The sequence below is a fragment of the Molothrus aeneus genome, chromosome 12 (assembly GCF_037042795.1).
Source record: "Molothrus aeneus isolate 106 chromosome 12, BPBGC_Maene_1.0, whole genome shotgun sequence".
In the NCBI taxonomy this organism is placed as follows: domain Eukaryota; kingdom Metazoa; phylum Chordata; class Aves; order Passeriformes; family Icteridae; genus Molothrus; species Molothrus aeneus.
In genome coordinates, this window is record NC_089657.1 from 9,793,003 (window position 1) to 9,813,543 (window position 20,541).

At 47.1% G+C, this 20,541-nt stretch overlaps 1 protein-coding gene across 2 annotated transcripts in view; it reads left to right on the plus strand.

Annotated features, from left to right (window-relative positions):
* The window catches only part of GRIP2 (glutamate receptor interacting protein 2), a 249,364-nt gene extending 230,468 nt beyond the window's left edge, over positions 1–18,896 (plus strand). For both annotated transcript variants that reach the window (XM_066557950.1, XM_066557951.1), the window contains exons 18-24: positions 396–535; positions 2,690–2,866; positions 5,624–5,777; positions 8,684–8,804; positions 12,268–12,504; positions 14,175–14,321; positions 16,778–18,896. In XM_066557950.1, coding sequence (XP_066414047.1) covers positions 396–535; positions 2,690–2,866; positions 5,624–5,777; positions 8,684–8,804; positions 12,268–12,504; positions 14,175–14,321; positions 16,778–16,975 — 1,174 coding nt within the window. In that variant the 3' untranslated portion in view covers positions 16,976–18,896. The remainder of the gene's footprint in view (positions 1–395; positions 536–2,689; positions 2,867–5,623; positions 5,778–8,683; positions 8,805–12,267; positions 12,505–14,174; positions 14,322–16,777) is intronic.
* The last annotated feature ends 1,645 nt before the right edge of the window (positions 18,897–20,541 follow it).

Here is a 20,541-nt window from a genome sequence, read left to right on the forward strand (position 1 = left end):
GTTTGTCTCATAATTTCTTTCCATCAGGGTGATCATGTCCTTCAGTTCCATGTTTGATGACTGTGTTGGACTCCACATACTGAAAATGTTTGTGGTTTTAGCCCCGTTGCATTGAAGTGTTTTGTCTCTAAGCTGCTCTGTGTTCCCAGGTCCCAAGGGGCCTGGGATTTGAGGAGGCCATGTGTTCCCATGTGCATTTGTATGTCTGTGCACATGGAAGCTGGGGAGGATCCGGATTCCTGGTATGTGGTGAAGAGGAAGTCGCAGCTATAGAGTGTACCAAGAGGGAACAAAGACATATTTTAAAGCGTTAATTTCTTCCAGCAAGAGCTGAATGTCCTGTCCTCCAGAGGAATTGCTTCTCTGGAGTTCCTGACAGTGCCTTTTCCCTCCAGAACTGGAGCCATCCACGTCGGGGACCGGATCTTGGCGATCAACAACGTGAGCCTGAAGGGCAAACCGCTGAGCGAGGCCATTCACCTGCTGCAGATGGCAGGAGAGACCGTCACCCTCAAGATCAAGAAGCAGACAGAGAGTGAGTTCAGCAGCTGGGCTGGGGAGGGGGAAGGCTCACCCCAGCAGGGACCCTGGGCCATGGAGCAGGCACTGCTGGGGGATTTCTGTCCCGTTGTGGAAGGTGAGATGGGGCAGTGTGGGCATGGGCATGGCTGGGCACTGTGGGAAAACATGTGTGTTTCTTGAAATTCAGACTCACAGATGAAAAAAAAGGCAACCCAAAGCCTCTCTGTGGTGATGGGAAGAGATGAAACAGCAGGTTTATTGGCAATAGTAATTTTTTAGTTCAGATTGACACCTTGTACTGTTGTTGCTTCCCTGACTGTGTTGGTATTTCCTACAGAAGTGAAGAAGTTACTTTTAGAAGTATAAGAATATGGGATTTTTTAAAAAATATAACCCTGCTAAATGAGCAAGGAGACTCTGAGTTGGTAGAATCCATGAATTTCCCACATGCCCCCAATCTTTAATTTAACTTTTTGAAAACAATTGACAATAAATCTGTTACACTTCTTTTCTTGGCTTGGAATTCTAAGATCATCTTTCAAAGCATCTAACTTCATTCTAGGGATCCCCTTGTGTTTCCCTGCCAAGTTCCCTGTGACTTTGAAGGTGTTGTTGACATAGTATAAAAAAATCAGAAGCATACTTAGTACTGGCAAGTCACTGTTTTTTTTCATTCCAGTCTCTCCCACCCCCAGTATTTTCCTTTTTTTTGGTGCCATGCTTCTGCAGTCTGTAGGTTTGGCTGGACTTACCCAGCCAATGGCCCACAGTGCTGTGGGAATTAGAAGAAATCAAGAGATAAACCTTTCTAAGCAAGCATAGCCTGTCCTGCATCTGAAAAAGTGGCATCACTCTTAAATATAGAACCTCTATAGACCTCAAAGCAGTTTGCAGATATGTGGCAATGCACCTGTTTTACAAATGGATGAAGACTGGGCAGGGAGTAGGCATGTAGCAAATAGAGATAGAACTGGGGAATTGATTCCTCTTCAAAATGCCCCAGTGTCTTCCCCTGTAGCCAGATATCTTGGGCTTTGGTCTGAAATGCTCTTTTCTCCCCCTGCTAACACTTAGCATTGTCACAGACACTTGGTGAAATAATTGACATGCAAGTGCCTGTTGGAAACTCATTAATCATTCTGAGAATGAAGCAGGTGTAATTGAAATTTCAAGGTAATCTTGAGTTAATCATGGTGAGCAATCTTCTGAAGGCTTGGAAAATAGGGACTTTCAGGACACCAGGCTTTGTTTGTTAAAATAATCTGTCCTCATTGACAAATGCAGACTTTCAGAGGGCTTTTTATCCCTCAGGTCAGAGATCCAGGGTGTGGGTGGCTAACAAGATTGCTAATCAACAAGGACTTTAAAATATTCAGTACAAAGAAGTGCTTGTGCTGAGAAACCATTCTTTGCATAGCTTTTGCCTGGAAGGAAATTTGATATAATGATAATAAGAGCCTGTTAGTACTAAAATAATGAAAGGGAAGGTCTGAGCTTCATCATTCACATTCAGCTCCCATTTTCCAATCACTGATCAGGGGAAATTCTGCCTCAAAACACCACACCCAGGAATTCCACTGTTGTCACACGTGTGGGAGACTCTGGAAAGGTGGTGATCAGCTTTGAGTTCTGAGGTTGTACATTCGTGGAAGAGGGCTGTAGCTTCAGCAGTGGTGGTTGTCATTGGAGTCTAATTAAAACATCTGTTTGTAGCCAAGTTTGCAGCCAGCACCTGCCCTGGTGCTGCTCTGAGTATAAAGGAGGCCCTCTGAGTCCAGAGAGGCTACAGGGTATTGCTTGCAGGAGCCAACACTTCTCTGGGCAAGGCTGTTTGGAGGAAGCTTCCGAATGTACAGGAAGATGTGCTTGTGAATTGAGATTAGGTCCCAACTCTCTCATATGTGGTAATCCTCAAATCCCCGTGGCTGCTCCTTGTATTCCATGTGCTAAAAACTCAGAAAGGCATTTTTTTTCTTGATTTAGCTTGAGATAAGAGTAATGCATTAAATCCTTTCAGCTTCATTGCACATGCCTTTCTCAAGTACTTTTGAAGAGCTAAAGAGGTACTTTAAAGACTTTCAGCACCTGGGCTTGCTCCCATGTCAGCATCTGCTTTTCCTTGGGGCTTGCTCTTCGTGCCTGCTAAAGCAGGATGTTCTGGTTGCAGAATCCTACCCCAAGAAGTCGGGGAGCATAAGTGAAGTGAGTGACCCAGAAGATGAGCTGACAGACTCCCAGAAAACTAGCAAGCTGTCTGAGATATACTCCACCACAATTCCAAGTGTGGACAATACTGTGGAGTCCTGGGATGGCTCTGCCATTGATGCTGGGTATGGAAGCCAAGGTAAGCCAGGGTTTTGTTTTCTTAGGGGTCTCTGCTCTGTCTGGGTCTTGTCTCTGAACAGGAGCCAAAGCCTGTGGCCTGACCACATTTATACAGCCTATTGCTTCCAGAAAGGAACAAAATACATTTTAGAATGCACTCAAGTGGTGCTTTGAGTTGGTGTATCTGTTTAGGCTTTTATTGGCACATTTGTTCTGGTTTATATGGCATCATACTGTTCTCATCATTTTCAAAACCATTACAGCACTTTATAACTTGCATAATCAGAGACAGTATTCACTGGCCATATGTTTTACAGAGTATTTGGTCCATAGCTTACTTTTATTTCTCCAGAGAGGCCTTGTAGGACATAATAATCCTTTTCAGGATGTTTTAAAATCCACTAGAATGTCTTGTGACTAGAAGCACTTGCTTAACAAAATAATTAAGGTAATACTACAAGAAACTATCTCTCTCTAGTGAGTGATCAGATGAACACATGTCTTCAAGGTCAGGTTTATTCAGCTGTAGCTTCTAGCAGATGTGAAACTGGAGTAGAGGATACTCTATGGGAATATATTTTTACTTGGAGAAAAGCCCTGGAAAATAGTTATACCAGTTCAGATTTAGTGATGTAAGCTAGCATTGGCCTGTGTTGAAACAAACCAAAATCCTGAATCAACACACAACAGGAAACTGGTGGAAAGGCTCCTGACCAGAGCAGAATGTGAAACCAGGGAGGGATGCTGCAGAGTGCTGCTGCAAAGTGTGAATGTGCTGGGCTCACTGCACTCTGGCCAAGTTCAAAGGACAGCACTGCCCAGGTGTCTCTTTCCCCATCCCTGTGTCTTCCTTCAGCCTCTCTTCATCTGAAGTCTTAATTAGGGAGCCCAGTTGGGACTGGAGGCTTCATTAAGGAGGAATCCCCTGGCCTTCATAATGCTGCAATCCTTCTCCATCTAATTGAATGTTAACACAAGTTGGACACTGGGAAGTGATTGCTTTGCCGGTAAATTGAGAACAAGTAATTGAGCACAGCACCCCAGGGAGCCGGGCTGGTGCCAAGCTGCCCAAGATCCACACACTGCAACTTTGCTTCAGGGGCTCTCTTGTCTTCCCTGCTATTTGCATTTGGCTGCATGGTGGTGCAGTGGTGCTGGTTGGGAAGGGGGTGCTGGAAGGTAGGGAGGACAGATGGTTGCCCATGGGATGGCACAGAAGGCAGGGTGCAGGGAAACCTGGGAATCAAAGAGCCTGGAGATTGGGGGTTGCACCCCAGATGGAGAACTACAGATCAGGCTCTGCAGCCTTGTAGGCTTTTAGGTTCATCCACAGCAGTAGGAGATTGCTCAGGGAAGAATTTTGGCAGGGAAGCTGTGCTGGGCCTGGTGGGAACATGCCACCAGGTGGCTCTGAATCCCAGGGATCCCACCCTTCTCTGTGGAAGGAGGAGGTGAATCTATAATGATTCCAAGTGACTGCTCTGGACACGTGCCCCAGTGCCCAGCCCAGACCTGCTGCCCACCCTCTGCAGGGACCTGCATCCAGGGACCTTGTCCTGCTCTGGCAGGCAGTGAGTGCTTCCCACTGCTGTAAGATGTTGGCAAGCAGTTTTCCTGGGGCTTTGTGCAGAGAAGTCTAACCTTTAAAAACACACAGAGGAAACAATCAGTTGAATGAAATAACAGGCCTTGGCATTTTCAGAGAAAGCATTGGCATTGTCTTTGGGTATTTCCAGTGCTCTTAGCAGTTTAGGACATCAAGTCTTCCTTAATTACTTGTTTCTCCATTACTTCTTCCTGTTTGCTTGGCACAGTGTGTGATGGGAGCATATGGTGCTTCTTGGAAAGGCTCTGAGGATTTCTCTGAAACACTGAATGGGCAGTAGGAGGTGGGCAGGGGACTCGGGAGATTTATTTCTACTGCAGATGGCACTGACACTGCTGAGGAATGGTCTGTTTTGGAAGTTTTCTGTTTAGGCATCTTCTCATGAGACTTGAGGATCTTGTGACTTGGTAGTGATGGATTTTCATCTCTGGAGTAAGACACTGCAGTATGGAAAAGTCCATGGGGGCAGATGTAGTGAAACTTAGTCTGATTTCATACTAACAGTCTGTATTGATCTCCTGTCAAATGTGATATAGATGAGCCTCCTCTGCTCTCAAGCCAGCAGAGCTTTTCATCCTATTCCTTGCCTTTCACACACACGTCCCTGAAGCAGCTTCCTGTACCTGCACCAGCTGACCCCAAAGACATGGGAATTCTGAGAGAACTGGCTGGCAGCTCTTAGGATAAGAGCTGATTTTTCCTCATTACCACCACTGAGGGAAGCTTGTCAGGATCTTCCCTTTGCCCTTTGAAGAACTTGTTGTATTTAAAGGTGACTGATTCAACTACATAATTTCTGCTGGGTTCAGTGTGGAAACAGGAGCTATTAACCACAGCTGGCACTGGCTGGAGGCAGGATCTGCATCTGTGAGTATGTGTACTCCCAGGTCTGTGGATCCCAGACCCACACCATAAAACTACTGAGAAGCAGGGGAGAATAGGAGAAATGGGGCATCCCATGTCAACATCCTGAGAAGCTGCTTTGGTTAAAGCCAGAAGAGACTGGAAGAACTGCTTTTGGATGACTGAGATGGAAAGTGTACAGTTCATGTGATCTCACTTTTGGGATCTAGGGAAGGAGGCTCTCCTGGCTCTGCATGTCCTACTCCATTTGGGGTTTCTGATCGGGTATTGCCCCCTCTCTTCCTCCACTCCTTCTGGCTTCCCTAGGTACCTACATACCCCAGGCTGCTGGCATAGCCCTCCATCCACACGAGTGGAGACACAGCAGGCAGAAGAGCAGCACCCCTCCAGCAGACCCCAGGAAAAGCTACCCCTACATGGATGGAAGCTTCAGTGAAGATGACTGGGACAAGCCCAGCAGGTACGGAGAGGTGGGAGGAGGCAGGGAGGTGTTTGGAGTGTCAAGGCACAGGGACAAGGGGGGCATGGGAATCTCATGGAGTGGCCAGTAATGTCCCACTTGGCATCAGGCAGCTGTGGGGAAGGATGCTGGTGGTGTACCAGCTGTGTTGGGCCACCTCCCCATTGCCAGGTTACCCTGAGTGTAGCTGTGTGACAGCTCTGCCATGGCCAGGTGACATTTGTGTCTGGAATTAGGGTGGTCTCAGCTGCATGGACCACAGGTTCCTACCATGTTTCTTACTCCTGCTATGTGAAGGCTGCAGTATTTTTGTACCTTAGGTGTAATAAATAGATGTGGTCAGGGCTGTCCCTGTATGTGTTGGCCAGGCTTTTTTGAGTAAGGTTGCAGCTTCACACCAGCTCAGTGCCACAAAGGAAAAGAGGCCAACCAAACTCTTGGAGGACCAGTGTGAGGTTGCATACCCTTGTTAAAATCTACCAAAACTGTGGCTGGATTCTCTCTCCATCACACTTTGGCCCTTCCATCACCTCAAACAAAGCTACACTCAGTGAACATGGTCAAATTAATTCCCCAGCTCAGCATGGGCAAAATGCTGTGACACCTCCTGAGGCCAGGGAGGCAGCTGCAGCTGCCCTGTGCTTTGGGTGGAAATCCTGCTGGATCTGCCTTGGCCACAGGCTGCCCCTCACTGAGCCACACATAATGGAAAAGCCCCATTGCTTCAAAACTTCCCTCCCCTCAACATCCTCCAGAGTCCCCACAGTTGTGTGTGTTGTGTTGTTACTGTCGGTTCTTTTTTCTCCTATTTTTTTTCCTTAACTTTTGTTTGTCCAAACAAAACCCTTAGAACATCTCATGGCCATTTCCACCTATTTAAAGATGATCAAGCTGGCAGGAAGGCTGGCAGCGCTGGAGACTTTGTTCTTGTTTTGCCTCTCAGCAAGAGCCAGCTCACAGAGGTCACTGCTCCCTCCCGGCAAGGCTGCTGGCAGCTGGAGTTGGCAAATCTGAGCCCTCGAAACCCCCGTGTCCCTAATGAGGACTCCAAGCCCTGATGTCAAAGTGCAAGTGAGATGGTTCATGCTGCTGAGCCCTCTTTATTAAAGAGAAAAACAAACCCTGACAGCCTTTAGCCTGGAAGAACCTGCTGACCCAGTGATGTGGGAGCCCATTCCGATTCATCTGTGTCCTGGATGTGTTTGTGTATTGCTGCTCTGAGAGGCAAGACTGGTAACTAGAAGGGACATTTGCCTCTTAGGGAACCTGGGAGCACAGGAAGGAAATGAGTAAGGGGAAAAATAAAAAAATTCCTTTTTGGGGGAAATTTTGGTTTGTTTTTATAAAGTCTTGCTGGGTGTTTATTTGACCTTTCTGCCTGGCATAAAGGCTACTGTCCTTTAAAAGCTGATGAAAGATAGGGGGTGAATTTAAAATACAATAAGCCATGTCATGTACTGCTCTCTTCAGGAAGTCCATGATCCCACAAGGAGCAAAAGGGTGTGTGAGTGAGTTTCTGCCTGCTACAGACTCCCATTTAAACCAGTGGATCAAAGGGAAAGTGTGTGCTAAAGACTTTGCAGTCGTTAAACATCTGGAAAAAGAAAAAGAAAAAGGGGTCATTATATATTTAATGGAGGCCAAGCTCTCTGTGACAGGTACTCAAGTAAAATGTTTTGACTTTCCTGAGTGGCTCTGGTGAATGAGTGTCCCTTCCTGTCTGTGGAGCTGAAGACCATTAAACCATGCAAGATACTACCACATGGTGCAGAGCTGGAGCATCATCCATGCAGCTCCTTATAAGATATGTATAAGATGCACTAGGGCTGCTCCAATATCACTGTCCCCTTGGGGCTCTTCCCATGACTCATCAGTGGGTTTATCATGATCTTGATTTAACACCACAGAGAGTTTCCTTCAAGAGGCTTCTGTTAAACAGAGCACTTGTGGTCTGAGTTTTCCAGTCTGGTGTTCAGTAAGCAGTGTCCAGCATCACCTGCTTTTTTTGTTCAGAGGATTTCACCATGTTTAATTGCTGTTTGATTTAGAGATATGAGAATTGACCCTGGCTTGTGGTCAGAGATAAAAAGTGCTGCAGCTGCCAAGGTGGGGAGTTGCAGAACCCCCAGCACACAGTGGTCACGTTAACATGTGTTTGTACCAGCTTGAGAGAGGTTCTCTCTAACCTTACTCTCTGTTGTAGACAGAACTGGTGGCAAACTTTACACAGCTGTAAGTGCCAAGACTGCTATACAGCAAAAAAAAGAGAGACCTCCTGAAAGTAGCAGCTCAGTTCCCTGGCCATCCCAAAGCAAATGAAACTTGGTTTGTATGGGTTGTACATGACACTGTTGATACTGCTGGCTGTAGTGTGCGTTTGCTTGTCTAGCCCAGGGCAGTCATTTTTATATACATCTTTGCATTATTTACTCTCATAGAGACCTAATGTATTTATCATTTTCTCACCATGTCTGTTACCCTCTGTGTTTTTCTCTCTCTTCTCAGGTGTTCTGTGTCTCAGATCTGAGCTCTATCCCATCAGCCTTTGTACTAACAATCTCTGAGGCTCCTGGTTTACCCATAATGCATCCTTTTTTCTTTCACTTCTCTATTTCACCAAAAGGTCTTCCTAAACCTACAATCTTCCTACAGGCGCTTTTTAATTTACCCTTTGAACTTTGACATTACTACACCAACTTAATGCTTCCTTTGAAGGACACTTGCCCCGTTAGTAAATGCATGGAGGTCTCGTATGTGGACTCTTGTTTGAAAAGTTCATATTGTTTGCTTTTGTATATGAAGATTCTTCAAGTCTGCTTTTACTGGTGAGACACTTGCTGTAGCCTTGCAGCTTTCACCCCGCTGCAGAAGAGTGCTGACAATATTTGGTTCCTACGTTACAACAGATACCCCAACCGCCAAAATGGCCTTGAGACCACTCATGAGGACAATTTTTGGCGTGTTTTTGGAGAAGCTTTGGAGGATTTGGAAACATGCGGCCAGTCTGAACTTTTGAGGGAGATTGAGGTAAATCACTTTCTGAATTTGTTGCTGATGTGACTGTTTTGCTATTTCCATAAATGTTAGACCATTTCCCCAGATGTTACTTGCCCATAACATCCCTGAACTGCCAGTGGTGTGAATTGGGTTTAATTCCTGTCAGGCCTTGTGCTAATGGGTAACTCTGCCTCATTAGATATCTGCTTGTGTGTGCTCTTTCCCTGAGCCCATGTCTTGCCTGCCAGGAACTCCATGCCCTTTTCACAAACCGTTGCTGGCCAATAATCTTTGCATGACTGTTGGCAAGCCTTCCCTATCCAGTGGTAAACCCTCTGCTTGGAAAGATATTGTCTGTCCAAAGCACTTGAAGGCCAAGCAAGAGGAGCCTCACAGACCCCCACTGGGACTGAAGCTTGGCTTGCTTCAAGTGCCGACAGACACTCGTACCTTGCATTTAGCTGTCACTCTGCCGGAAACCGTTTCAGTGAAATAGGTGATTGGAAGCTTTTCAGCCAGCCTTCCCCATGGAAAAATCTGAGAAAGTAATTGCTTCCTGCAGAAATAAAGGTGTTTCCTCTCTTCACAAACCACTTTCTCTTTTCTTTATCCAAAATGCTTTGGAGGTCATGTTATTGTGTCCGGTTATAGGATGAGAAGCCTGGATTTCTAAGTCATGGGATGCAAATAAAGGGCCCCCTTGAGACTGTGAGCAGCAGGAAGCAAACCTGCCTGGCAGGATGGGGCCTGTGCTGCTCCCTTCCCTAGTTCAGCTCCCACAGCCTGAACAAAGAAGGAGGACCCCATAAGACCATCTCTCCCTGTGCCCTCCAGGTGCAGAGGACTGGGGAGAACTCTCTGGTCACACCCTCCATCACTCCCAGTGGGACTGGTTTTATGTACACTTGCATATTGCAGAGGCTTCAGAGAAAAAAAGGCAACTTCTAACTAATTGAAGGTCGAAGAGGAAAGTCCTGTTTTGGTTTGTATTGTGACAAGGGACTTGCTAATTGTTCTTTCCTCCTTGATCCTTAGCAACTGTAAGTGGAGGAGGAAATCTCAATTAAATTTATTGTGCTGAAGCATGGAATGGTGTTTTTATTATCTTAACTGCTTAAGAAAATGCTGACTTAAAAAATCCCACAACACACTCAAAATCCCAAATCCTCAGCCCTCTCAGACTATAACTTTTTCCCTTGATCACTTATTTCCTGGATCTGAATGTATTTAGAAATGAGTTTAGGCAGCTGTTCTCAGCCTTTCTGAACAGCAGTTGTTGTCTGCTTAAGAGAAAGTGCCTCTCTAAAATCATGCATAAATATTTCTTTTCTGCTGGTATTTAAATACAAAAGACAGGATTTGTTGGACTCTCATTTGTTTTCCAGGGATCTGTGGTGCAATTGCTGTTTTATGCTGTTTGGAGCTTTGATAGTTATAGAAATGTTTTTAAACATATAAAAGAATTTTACTGAAAGCTGAGCACCTCCAGGGTTTCTGTGTATTAAGTATGTTTCTAGAATATTTTGAAACTTTTGAGGACAGAAGGGAAGTGCTCTAGTTTTAGCAGGAATCTGTTGGGTTCAACTCCCCTTTTATCAAATCCAGAATACTACTGATCCTTTCCTCCCTCTCCATGTGCTCAGCCTTTGTGAAGTGCGCTGTGGGATGTGCAGAGCTCATTGGGGCCTTTGCTGTATTGCAGCTTTCTTAGCCCCAGCACTCAGCCTCCTGTGGTTTTATGACAGTCAGAGATTTGATATGTTTGTGTTTTTTTTTTTAAAAAAAGGCCCTTCATACTTTGCTTTTAAATAAGAAGAGGAGTCATGCAAGGTGACCCATGATAGCCTAGAAACAGGTTCACGCACAGTCAGAATCCAATTCCAGGCTATGAGTATGGGAAGAAATAAGCTTTTTCCAGTAAGGTGTGTGTCTCTGCTTTGCTTTGAGGGCAGCCAAGACATGGGAAAAATAATGCAGAGCAGCTACAGGCTGGAGAAGTCTGGAATTGTCCTTTTTGCTGCATGCACTAAACCTAAAGCCTATGGAAAAACTTTAGGAAATTGCTTATGATGCTGAAAGGAGGATTTAAATGCCATGAAGATGGAGAAGGAGCCCAGTGCTGTTGGGTCCTGGTTGGTTGGGGTATTTGCAGCCTGTGGGAGAGGGCGGTGGCATGGTATGCACAGACCTTTCTGTTCTCCCTGGCTCTGTAGTGCTGGGGCAGCACAGCACATCACCCTGGGGGCTGAGGCTACCAGAGGGCAGTGACCAAATGTACCCTGGCTGGCTGTGCTGTTGTTTGTTAGACTGCCTTTCAAGTATGTGGTAAGTCAGTGTCCTTCCACGTAACAGATATTTGAGTTTTGCCCAAATTTGAGCTGATCAAGTCATGTGTGAAGACCTGAAAAGTGCAAAGATGAAAGGTTTTTTGTATTTTATCCAACCCTTTTTAGGATAACGTGGGTAGTGCTGGTATTTTCCTACTGCTACCATAATTCATTTTATTTGCCTTTGTTCCACCTTGGAACAAAGAGCTGGAGGGTCTTGATTAGAGATTTAGTAGGATGATGTTTCCCCTGTGCACAGGAGCAATTGCTCTTTGACTTGCCACATTTAGTGTCGAAGAATTTTGCTGCCTGCTCCATACCTTTCCTTTAATTTCTTCTACCTTTTGACATTTATTGGCACTGCAGACCCTTTGAACTTGAACTTTGAAATTACAGGTTTCATTACACTGTTTAAACGGACTCTATGACCTGGAGCCAGCTGAGGTTCCACAGACTGGATTCTTGACTCCTTCGTTAGCTTTGATCAACATAATCTCATTAGTGAAAAGCATTGCCAAATGGAGTCCAATCTACTTAGGGGCATCTTTTAATGGATGCTATCAAGGATGACCAGGCTTAAATACTACTTAATTTCATATTTTTAACTCAATTTTGCTCAGTGACAGCTCCTATTTACTGACAGATAAAATCCTAATTTTTGTGCTGAATTGCCCTCAGTGGAGTCCAAGGCATTGGCTCCCCTGGGCCATTGCCAGCACTGTGTGATGCTGGAGAGGAGCTGTAGCCTGCAGAGGTAGGCTGGAGAGCCAGGCTGACACTGGCTCCTCTGGGAGCTCCCTGAGAATGGTGTATTCATCCTCCTTGACTCAAGATGGTTCATGCACAAGATGAGACCTGCCTGGCCCAGTTGGTGTGGAAGGGGTCATTGAAAAATAAGGCAATGCTTCACAAATGCCTCCTTCTGAGATTAGCTCCCTGTTGGGGTGGGGGTGGAGAGCATGAAGTGGCTCAGCCATAGACCTGGAAGCAAGCTGCCAAGGTCTGGCAAAGGCTCTTACAGCCAACAGGAAGAGCTTCTTGGTACTTATTTTCTGATTAACGGGAGCAGTGGTGCCGCTGTGTTGTCTGTGGCACTTTAGTGGCCGCGTGGTCTGGCTCTTGCTGCTGCTGACTCAGCAGAGTGACGCTGTGCCCTCGCCCTGCAGGCGTCCATCATGACAGGGAGCGTGCACAACCTGGGCTTGGAGGGCAGCAAGCTGCTCCTGGACTCTGTCAACCCCTCGGGAATGAGCCCGCTGAGGAAAGCCAACTCCAGCTGCACGGACGGACAGACGGAGGGCAGCAGCTCCCCTGCCAAGAAGAACGAGAGGAACTTGGACATGAAGAAGATCGAGAAGGAGATGCAGGAAATCATGTCCCCGACCCCCCTTGAGTTTCACAAGGTTTGTGTCGCCAAGGGTGGGTGTAACTGTGGCACTGAAGTAGCTCAGTGGTTAAAGCTGTAGAACCTTTGCAACCTTGTAAGAAATCTGCTTTGCTCAGGAGGACCCCCAGAAACTGGTCCTTGTTAAAGCTGGCCCTCACCAAGGTCTGCAGCAAAGGTTTCCAGAAGGTCAGATTAAGATGAAGGAGCCCCTTCAGAAGAGTAATGGGATTTAGCTGCCATCATTCAGCAGGGTTCAAACCTGGGCTTTGCTGTTTCTCTTTATATAGAAGATTTCCAGGTACTTGTGTTTTGGCATTTGTTAATTGGTGCTACAGATTAAAGTGAGAGAGCTCAAAGTATGGCCCCCCTGGAGACCCATCAGCTCTCTTCCTATGGTACACTCCATTTAGTAGGCCACTTCTCAAATAAAAAACTACTTCCCTCTGCTTCCACTCCACTTCAGTGATGGGATACTGGTTTGATTTCAGCATCCAGCTGAATGTAGCCAGTTTAACCATTGTGCAAGGCAATGGTAATTAGGAAAAGTAATTAACTGTAGAAGCTGCTGATGTAGAATGCAAGCAGGGAAGGGAGCTGGAGAGGTTTCAAAAATTTGATTGCCTTTTTCTTTCCTAATGTGACTTCAGAATGAAACCTGCAGTTACGCTAGCTGGAAAAAACAACTTTTTCATGTTTGATCTGCTTTTGCCCTTCAGGGCATGGCAAATGTGTCTTTAAATAAAACTCTGTGGTACCTAAAAGAGAAGAGCTATGTAATTAGGCATGTTATAGGGTGACTCTTCATTCTGCTGGAGCATCTGGTGTTGGCTGTGTTTGGAAATGAGGTTGAGACCAGGTGGGATGCTCCTGTGTGTCATCCTGAGCATTGTCCTTCCCCAGGACTGCAGATCCATGAGGCTCACCCAGCCTGGAGCACAGTCATGGTAGAGATTCGCTCCCAGCTCATGGGAGGCAAGGGAAGATTTTGGTAGTGTTGAGGAATCAGTTGTCCCTGGTTCCCAATGTTACCCCATGGTAAGACACTGCCAGCAGTGCTCCTCTCCTTTGGACAAGGCTAAGACATGACATGCCCAAGGGAAGGATGATGAGGTTGCCCATTTCTTGTCCTCAGAGCGTGAGCACTTACTGATATGAATTTTCTGATAATTACTTGTAAGTAATATGGAGAATTTTAGATGTTCCTGCTGAGTGATGTATTAAAAACGAGCTGTCTTCACATTTGACTCACTACATTAAAAATTCCCAGTAAACATGTTGATTTTTCATGTGCTGGTCTGGCACACCCAGAGGATACACAGCATAACCTGAGCCAGGGAAGGCGATGCTCTATTACAAACACTTGTTTGCTGCTCTTTGGGTGAAACATGAGTGCTGTCTGTATTACACTGCAAGTGTTTCCTTCCACATCCAAGAGCAAGGGACTGTCATGGGGTTGGTTTTATGCCAGTCACCAAAGCAATTCTCCTGTGGTGATGGTGTCAGGTAAATAAGGCTCAGTCTGTGTTATCTGCCCAGGCTAAGAAAAACCTGCCCGGGAGACCCAGAGCAGAACTGCTGTAGGTCTGCACACATAACTCATGCTGCTCCCATCCTGGCAACCCTGTACATCCTCCCCTCCTTACTCTGCTGCATTCAAACCTGCTTCTTCTCTTTCTGCCTCTCCAGATGACACTCCACAAAGACCCGGAGAGCGAAGACTTTGGATTCAGTTTGTCGGATGGCCTGCTAGAAAAAGGTGTCTATGTAAATATGGTCCGTCCGGATGGGCCAGCAGATCAGTGTGGCCTCAAGCCATATGACAGAGTGCTTCAGGTAATAAATGCAAAATGCAGTTCTGGAGGCTGGGACGGAGTGAATGAGTGGCTGAGAGGAAGAGAGAAGTGAAACCCATCCATGGCAACACTAACTTTAATGAAAGGTAATAGTTAGCCAACTAGGTTGGCTCTTAGCCACCAACACTCAATGGGACCTGTGTTTTATAATAAGAAATCACTAGGTAGTACCTTCAGGTGGTACCCCAGGTGGTACTCCTAGGTTACACTGGTCCAGGGCACAGTCTGTTCTGGCACTGGCCTTTTTGAGCTTGGACAGCTCAAAACAAGCAAGAAGCTGTGTTGCTCCTTTCCTCACCCTCAATCCTACTCCTAGTTTTTGGATGAACCAGACTGCATTGACCAATATGTGTTCCTGTGAAGCCCCTTGTGGAATTAAGTGAAGTTCATGAAGTTCTGTGCATGCCTTTGACAACTAGAAAAGTTTTCTAGGAAGTACATCCTTCAAGCAAGGTATTTTTAATGGATATTTTTCTTTGAAAAATGCTTCATCTGAAATAGCTGATGCAGAACAGAATAAAAACTCTGGTCAAAAGCACAGTCTGTAATAAATATGCCCTGGGCATATCAACAACTGGAGGGACAGAAAAAGCCTGGTGAATTTTGGAGATTGAAGAGAAGCTCTGTGTGCATGAAAACCAACTATTTTAGCTTTCAGGCAACTCAAACAGCAACTGAAGGAAGTGCAACCTCTGTGGAAAAATTGCTGCCATTTGGAAATGCAGATATTGTGACCATATTCGGAAACACTCAGATGTTTAGTTTTACTAATTTCTAGGTGGGGGTTCTTAGCAGTCGGATTAGAGCCAATACTTTATGTACATCAGGTAACTGGAGGACTGGCAGCACTGTGGGGAACCTTGTTTAAGCTTGTTATGGTCTCTCGCCAGTTGGCTGCTATACAATTATTCCTTCTCAGCTTCAAATAAAAGATGGTGCAAGAATGAACAAGAAGCTAATTAGGCTCTGGGCTGCCTTTCTGTTCAGTGTTGGATGGGCTGCTTTTTGTGAGTGCCAAGTGCTCTGGGAGGTGTGCCCAAAATCCTAAACAGAGCGGCATGGAGACTTTGGACACCCTTTTTCCACACGCTGTGCCGCACAGCTCACACCTACGGGCGCACGAGGAGCTGCCATCACGTTGTCATGTGGAGCTGGGAATGAGGGACTGCAGACCTGCTACAGGTGACTCCCCTCAAGAAGTGCAGAGCTGCATTGCTGAGGATGCTGCCCAGTGCTGCTGATTGTGGGCACGATGATGTGCCCGACGGGCCAGCAAAACACCGCGTCCCTGCTATCTCAGACCCTCTGCCTCTTGGCTGCATGGATTAACTGGAGCATGGCATTGCACTAGTGGCACTTCTGCACTGGAGCTGCCTGGCTGGCACAGAGCAGGGGCAGAGCAACTTGTGGTTTATCTCTCCTTGTCCACAAGTGGGCTAGAAATTGTCCCTCTGCTGTAAGGGGCAGTACTGGGGTCTCTCTGGGGACATGGATGGGGGACACTGCTGCTTTCACAGACCCAGCACTGTGGGCATGCATTAATTCTGGGAAGGGGCTTGGGATGGAAGGGTTGTATGGAGCCAAGTACCCAGCCCTTACTCAGAGAAGGAAGCAATCCCTGGCCCAGGGTTATGTTCACTCCAAAGGTGTATGGGAAATTGCTTTTCCCCTTCCCCACTTCCCATCCCTGTGCTGTTTGCCAGCCTGCTCTGTCCTGGAGCTGTCATGGCACCAAGCCCCAGTGTTCTGGTAGCTGTAGGTGAGAAAGCTGGGGTGATTTCTCCAGATGACCCAGCCTAGAAATGTGCTTGAAGGTCTGCAAGAGCCAGCAGAAACTGCTTTCACTGTTGAACCCTACAGAGGGAATTTGCAGCTGCCTCCTGAGCCCACATGAAATGTGTCCAGACTCTGTGAAATGAAGGATATAAATGGGGAGAGAGAAGAAGAAATTGTTTGGTATAGTCTGGGTTTACCTCTGGCTGAGCTGGAAAATGGTTGCCAGAAGCCTCAGGCCTTTATTTGTTTTCTATGTGCTAGATACTTGGCACCACAAATTTAAGGCCAGTAAAAGCCATTATGGCAAAAAAATAATGGAAAATGGCAACTTTTTTCTACAAGCTTGAACAGGAGAAGTGGTTTTGAGCCCTGCAGTGTTTATTGTAATACTGCCCCAGGCACTGAGGGTCAGGGTTCGTTCCTGTCCAGACTTTTCCCCCCTTCCTCTATCAGTTACTGCATCGTTTCTCAGATAAGCATGGATGCTCATTCTGAAGGGGTGCTTCTGCTCTTCTCCATTGTGAACCTGGAATCAGGGACCCCCAAGAGTTGTGTATTTTTTTCCAGCTGGGGTTTAGCACTAATCTTGCATTTGCTGACTAACAAACATGATCTTTCTGTTGTTCCTTCCCATGGCATGTCCTAAATCCATCCTGGCAGGTAAACCGCGTCCGAACAAGAGACTTTGACTGCTGTCTGGCCGTTCCCTTGATTTCAGAGGCTGGAGATAAGCTGGACCTGGTGATTAGCCGGAACCCCTTGGCACTGGCTGCCAATGCTCCCTCGGAGGGGAACAGAGAGCTCCTGGCACAGGTGCCCCGCAGCGCCGAGGTCAAGGCGAGTGTCCAGACACTCTGAGCAGCAGGAGCAGAGCAGATGATGCCTCTGCTGAGCTCTTGTGGTATTTGGGGTGTTTTTCCTGATTTTTTGCACTGGTATTTGTAAATGCTCTGTGTACCATAACCTGCAAGTGGGGAGGTGGGTCTCCAGTGAGCCTGTAGACCGCCAAATATTGCTGGGAAGGTCAGAGCTGGGTGTGCGTCTGGGGCTGTGGCAGTGATGGCAGCAGGACAAACTGCCAACAGGAGGAAGGAGCATCCACAGCCGTCCCCCATGGCAGGGCATCCCCCTGTGCTTCTGCCATCAACTGTGCAGGGTCCTGCCTCCGACATCCTCCTCACCCTGAAAGGCCTTGGCCATCCTACAAACAGACATGGTGCTATTATGTTCTTTGTTTGCTCAGTTAATCACATACAGCAAGACTGAAATGCCTTTCCTTTTATGTTGTGCCCAGCTCCATCCTTTCAACACTCCTGGCAAATCAATTCCTGCAGCCCCTTGCACTCCCAGTGCAGGGCTGTGGAGAGTGGCAGTTAAAAGACACTTAAAATGTGTTTGAGAGTGGCCAAATGCAATTCTTGTGCAAAAATTGCTATTTGCATCTGTGTCCTGCCAGCCCTATCCACACTCTCCCCTAGGTCTGGCTCACCCCTAGTGGGATTAGGTACCTTGTGTGGCTGATTCCCATGAGCAGTGTTGTTACCTGTGCTCAGTAGTGACTACCGAGTAGAGGCCATACCCAAGGCTAAAGGCCTTGAGTACCTGTCTGAATCCCCCTGTTTGTCTGAGCTTTACAGAGATGTCTTGCTTGCAAACCTGGCCTGTGTCTGGAATTAAATAGCAGAATAGCAAAATTCCCAGGGCTGCCCCTGATGCTTTGGATCAATGAAACCTTGCTGTCTCCCCTGAGGCAGAGGAATGACAGGCCCTTGGTTGGGTGGGGCTGTGTCCTGTGTCCCTGTGGGTTGGGTGGTGTGTGCCCCTTTGCCTGTGCCTGGCCTCTTGTGGCTCTGTGGCCGCTCCCCTCCTGCCCGAGAGCCCCGGCCCCGCACGGCAGAGGGGCTGTGACAGAGGGGCTGTGATGTTTGCATTGCCTGCCCTGTTTCCCACATTAGCACTTTATGATGATGTCCCTGTCCTGGTGGCAGCGTGCAGCTCCTCTTTCCCTTTTGGCCTGGGCCATGGAGTCCAAGAGCTCCCTCTGTCACACACGGCAGCTCCAGAGCCCGCTGCCCCTGTTCCCTGCCCGCCCTTCCAGTTCCTCCATCCCCGGCTGCACGCCAGGGGTGTGTGGAGGGAGTTGGGTGGGTGTGCAGCTCGTGTGTGTCGCTTTGCTGCGCCAGGACTTGTCCCTGCCCTGTCTGTCCCCTCCAGCCCCTGTGACAGCACAAACGAATCCAGGTGTTCCTTCCAGGCACGGCCCCATCCAGCTCTTTGTGGTTGTAGCCATTTTCTCTTTGAGTATGCAATATCCCATACCATTGCTGCCACAGCTTGATAATGTGCCATAATTGATACTGTGGAGCATTGACAGTGCAGCCGAAAGTGTTTTTATATGCAATATTCTGAGCAGTGGAAGCTCACTGGGGCTTCTCATAGGTTTTTAATGAAGACTTTTATTAAAGGCTTTAAAAAAATAAAAAAAAAGGAGGAGGAAGAAAAACTTGGTCCTTGTATCCCTTCCTATGCATTTTGAATGATATGAAGATGAAATGCATTACTTAAATGTGTATTTTTATCCATATATTAGAGTGTATTCCTTGTAAAGTATTTTTATATGCTAATTTTCTTATGTATCTATGAAAGCACAATATTTAAAAGTACAGCATTTCAAAGAATATTTTAGTCCTGTTTTGGACCTATTTGTAAATCTCTGTATTTAAATGGGATTGGAATGACTTTGACTTTTTTAAAATTAAATAAAAGCAAATGAAATGCATTTATTTTGGTTTGTGTTGCTTTCTGCTGGAGGATGATAGTGAGGCAATGCTTTGCTTCCAGCAACATTTTAACTTGCCAGGGGACATTTTGTAAGACACCTTGGAGGACAAGGGGAAGCCACGCAGAGGGTTTTGCTGGGAGGCCCCTGTTTGTAGGGCTGCCAGTGTTGTACCTTCGCACCCACCATAAGCAGCAGGACTTGGGTTGCTCCCTTCCCTGTGCCCATGGAGACAATTTTGCTGTAGCTGTTAACAGAAACAGCTGGAGATGCTCATGCATGTGGTTCCAGCACTGCTTGCAGCTTTTCCACACGGGGAATCTTGGCTCAAAGCTGAGCTGCTCCGTGACAAAACACTGACGCAGCAAAGCACGTGGCAGCCGTGACGTGGCAGCATTTGCAAAACTGTGGTTAATCCCTGGGGATGGGTTAGAAAACTCCTGGAGAATGATGTGCTGGCAGGAGATGTCCCATCTGGTGCTCAGAACCCTGCAGCTCCAGCGGGTGCCTTGGGGATCTGGATTTGGTAGCCAAATCACCCCACCTCTGAAACCAGACATCCCCAGAAATGACTGCCATGAACCCAGAACACAGCTCTTGTGTCCTTGCATTGAGGATTTGTTCCCTATGCTCCCAGTGTGGGCAGCACAGGCTGGAAAGTTCCTGGGTAAGGCCATAGGGAATCTCTGCTCACCAGCACAGAGAGGCTGAGCTGGGTTTTACAACCCTTCATGGCCAAGTGGGTAATGCAAGAATTTTCAGAGACTGAGCAGGGTCTCAGGGAATCATTGCCACATAAACACCCCTATCTGCCATCTCTGGCTGCCCTCCTGGGGTGAACACTTCAGAACAGGATCCTGCACGAGGCCTTGCCAAACGTGGAGCCATCCGAGGCACGGGGGCTGCAGGAGGCGGAAGGAGCGCCCATGGAACGAGAGCCTCGGGGCTCAGTGTGTGTCCAGGGGTTCCCTGTGTGTCCCAGGGAAAGGTTGGAGCAGAGCTTGTGCCTGGGACGTGCCTCAGTGGGCAGCACATCCCCTGCTGATGCCGCTTCTCATCCCATGGGCCTTGGCTGATGGGAGCAACTGCAGCCCTGGGCAGGTGACGGCCACCAGGGCAGGTAGCCAAAACCCTTCAGTGCACTTAATGGCTTTTTAAATTTCCTGTTTATTTATTTTATGTTAACCTGAGACACACCGCAGTTGCTGTCTGTGCTCTCATGAGCCTGCTTAGCCCAGGCATTGCAAGCTGTGCTGGTGAGAGGAGAAACCCCTGACAAAGTCCTCAATCACATCCAGCAAAATAACCAACCAAGCCAAAAAACCCCAACTAAAGACAGCTGTGGAACTGATCCTGGAGGCTCAGCAGTGATGCTCAAATGTTTTATTTTCACAAGGAGGAGCCATCACTTTGGTTTTTTCTTTCCCTACCTCAAATCAGGACTTCAGGAATGGACACTGGTTTAACCTCCATCTGTTTGACTGAAGAGGCCAAAGGGGTCAAGAGGTCAGCAAGCTTGAAATAACCGGCCCCATTCACCAAAAAAAATAAATGTTGGGGTGGGTTTTTTCCCTTTCTTTTTCTTCCTATTGGCTTTTCTGATATATTTGAGCTCTTACAGTAGTAGTGCCATGCATGGGCTGGG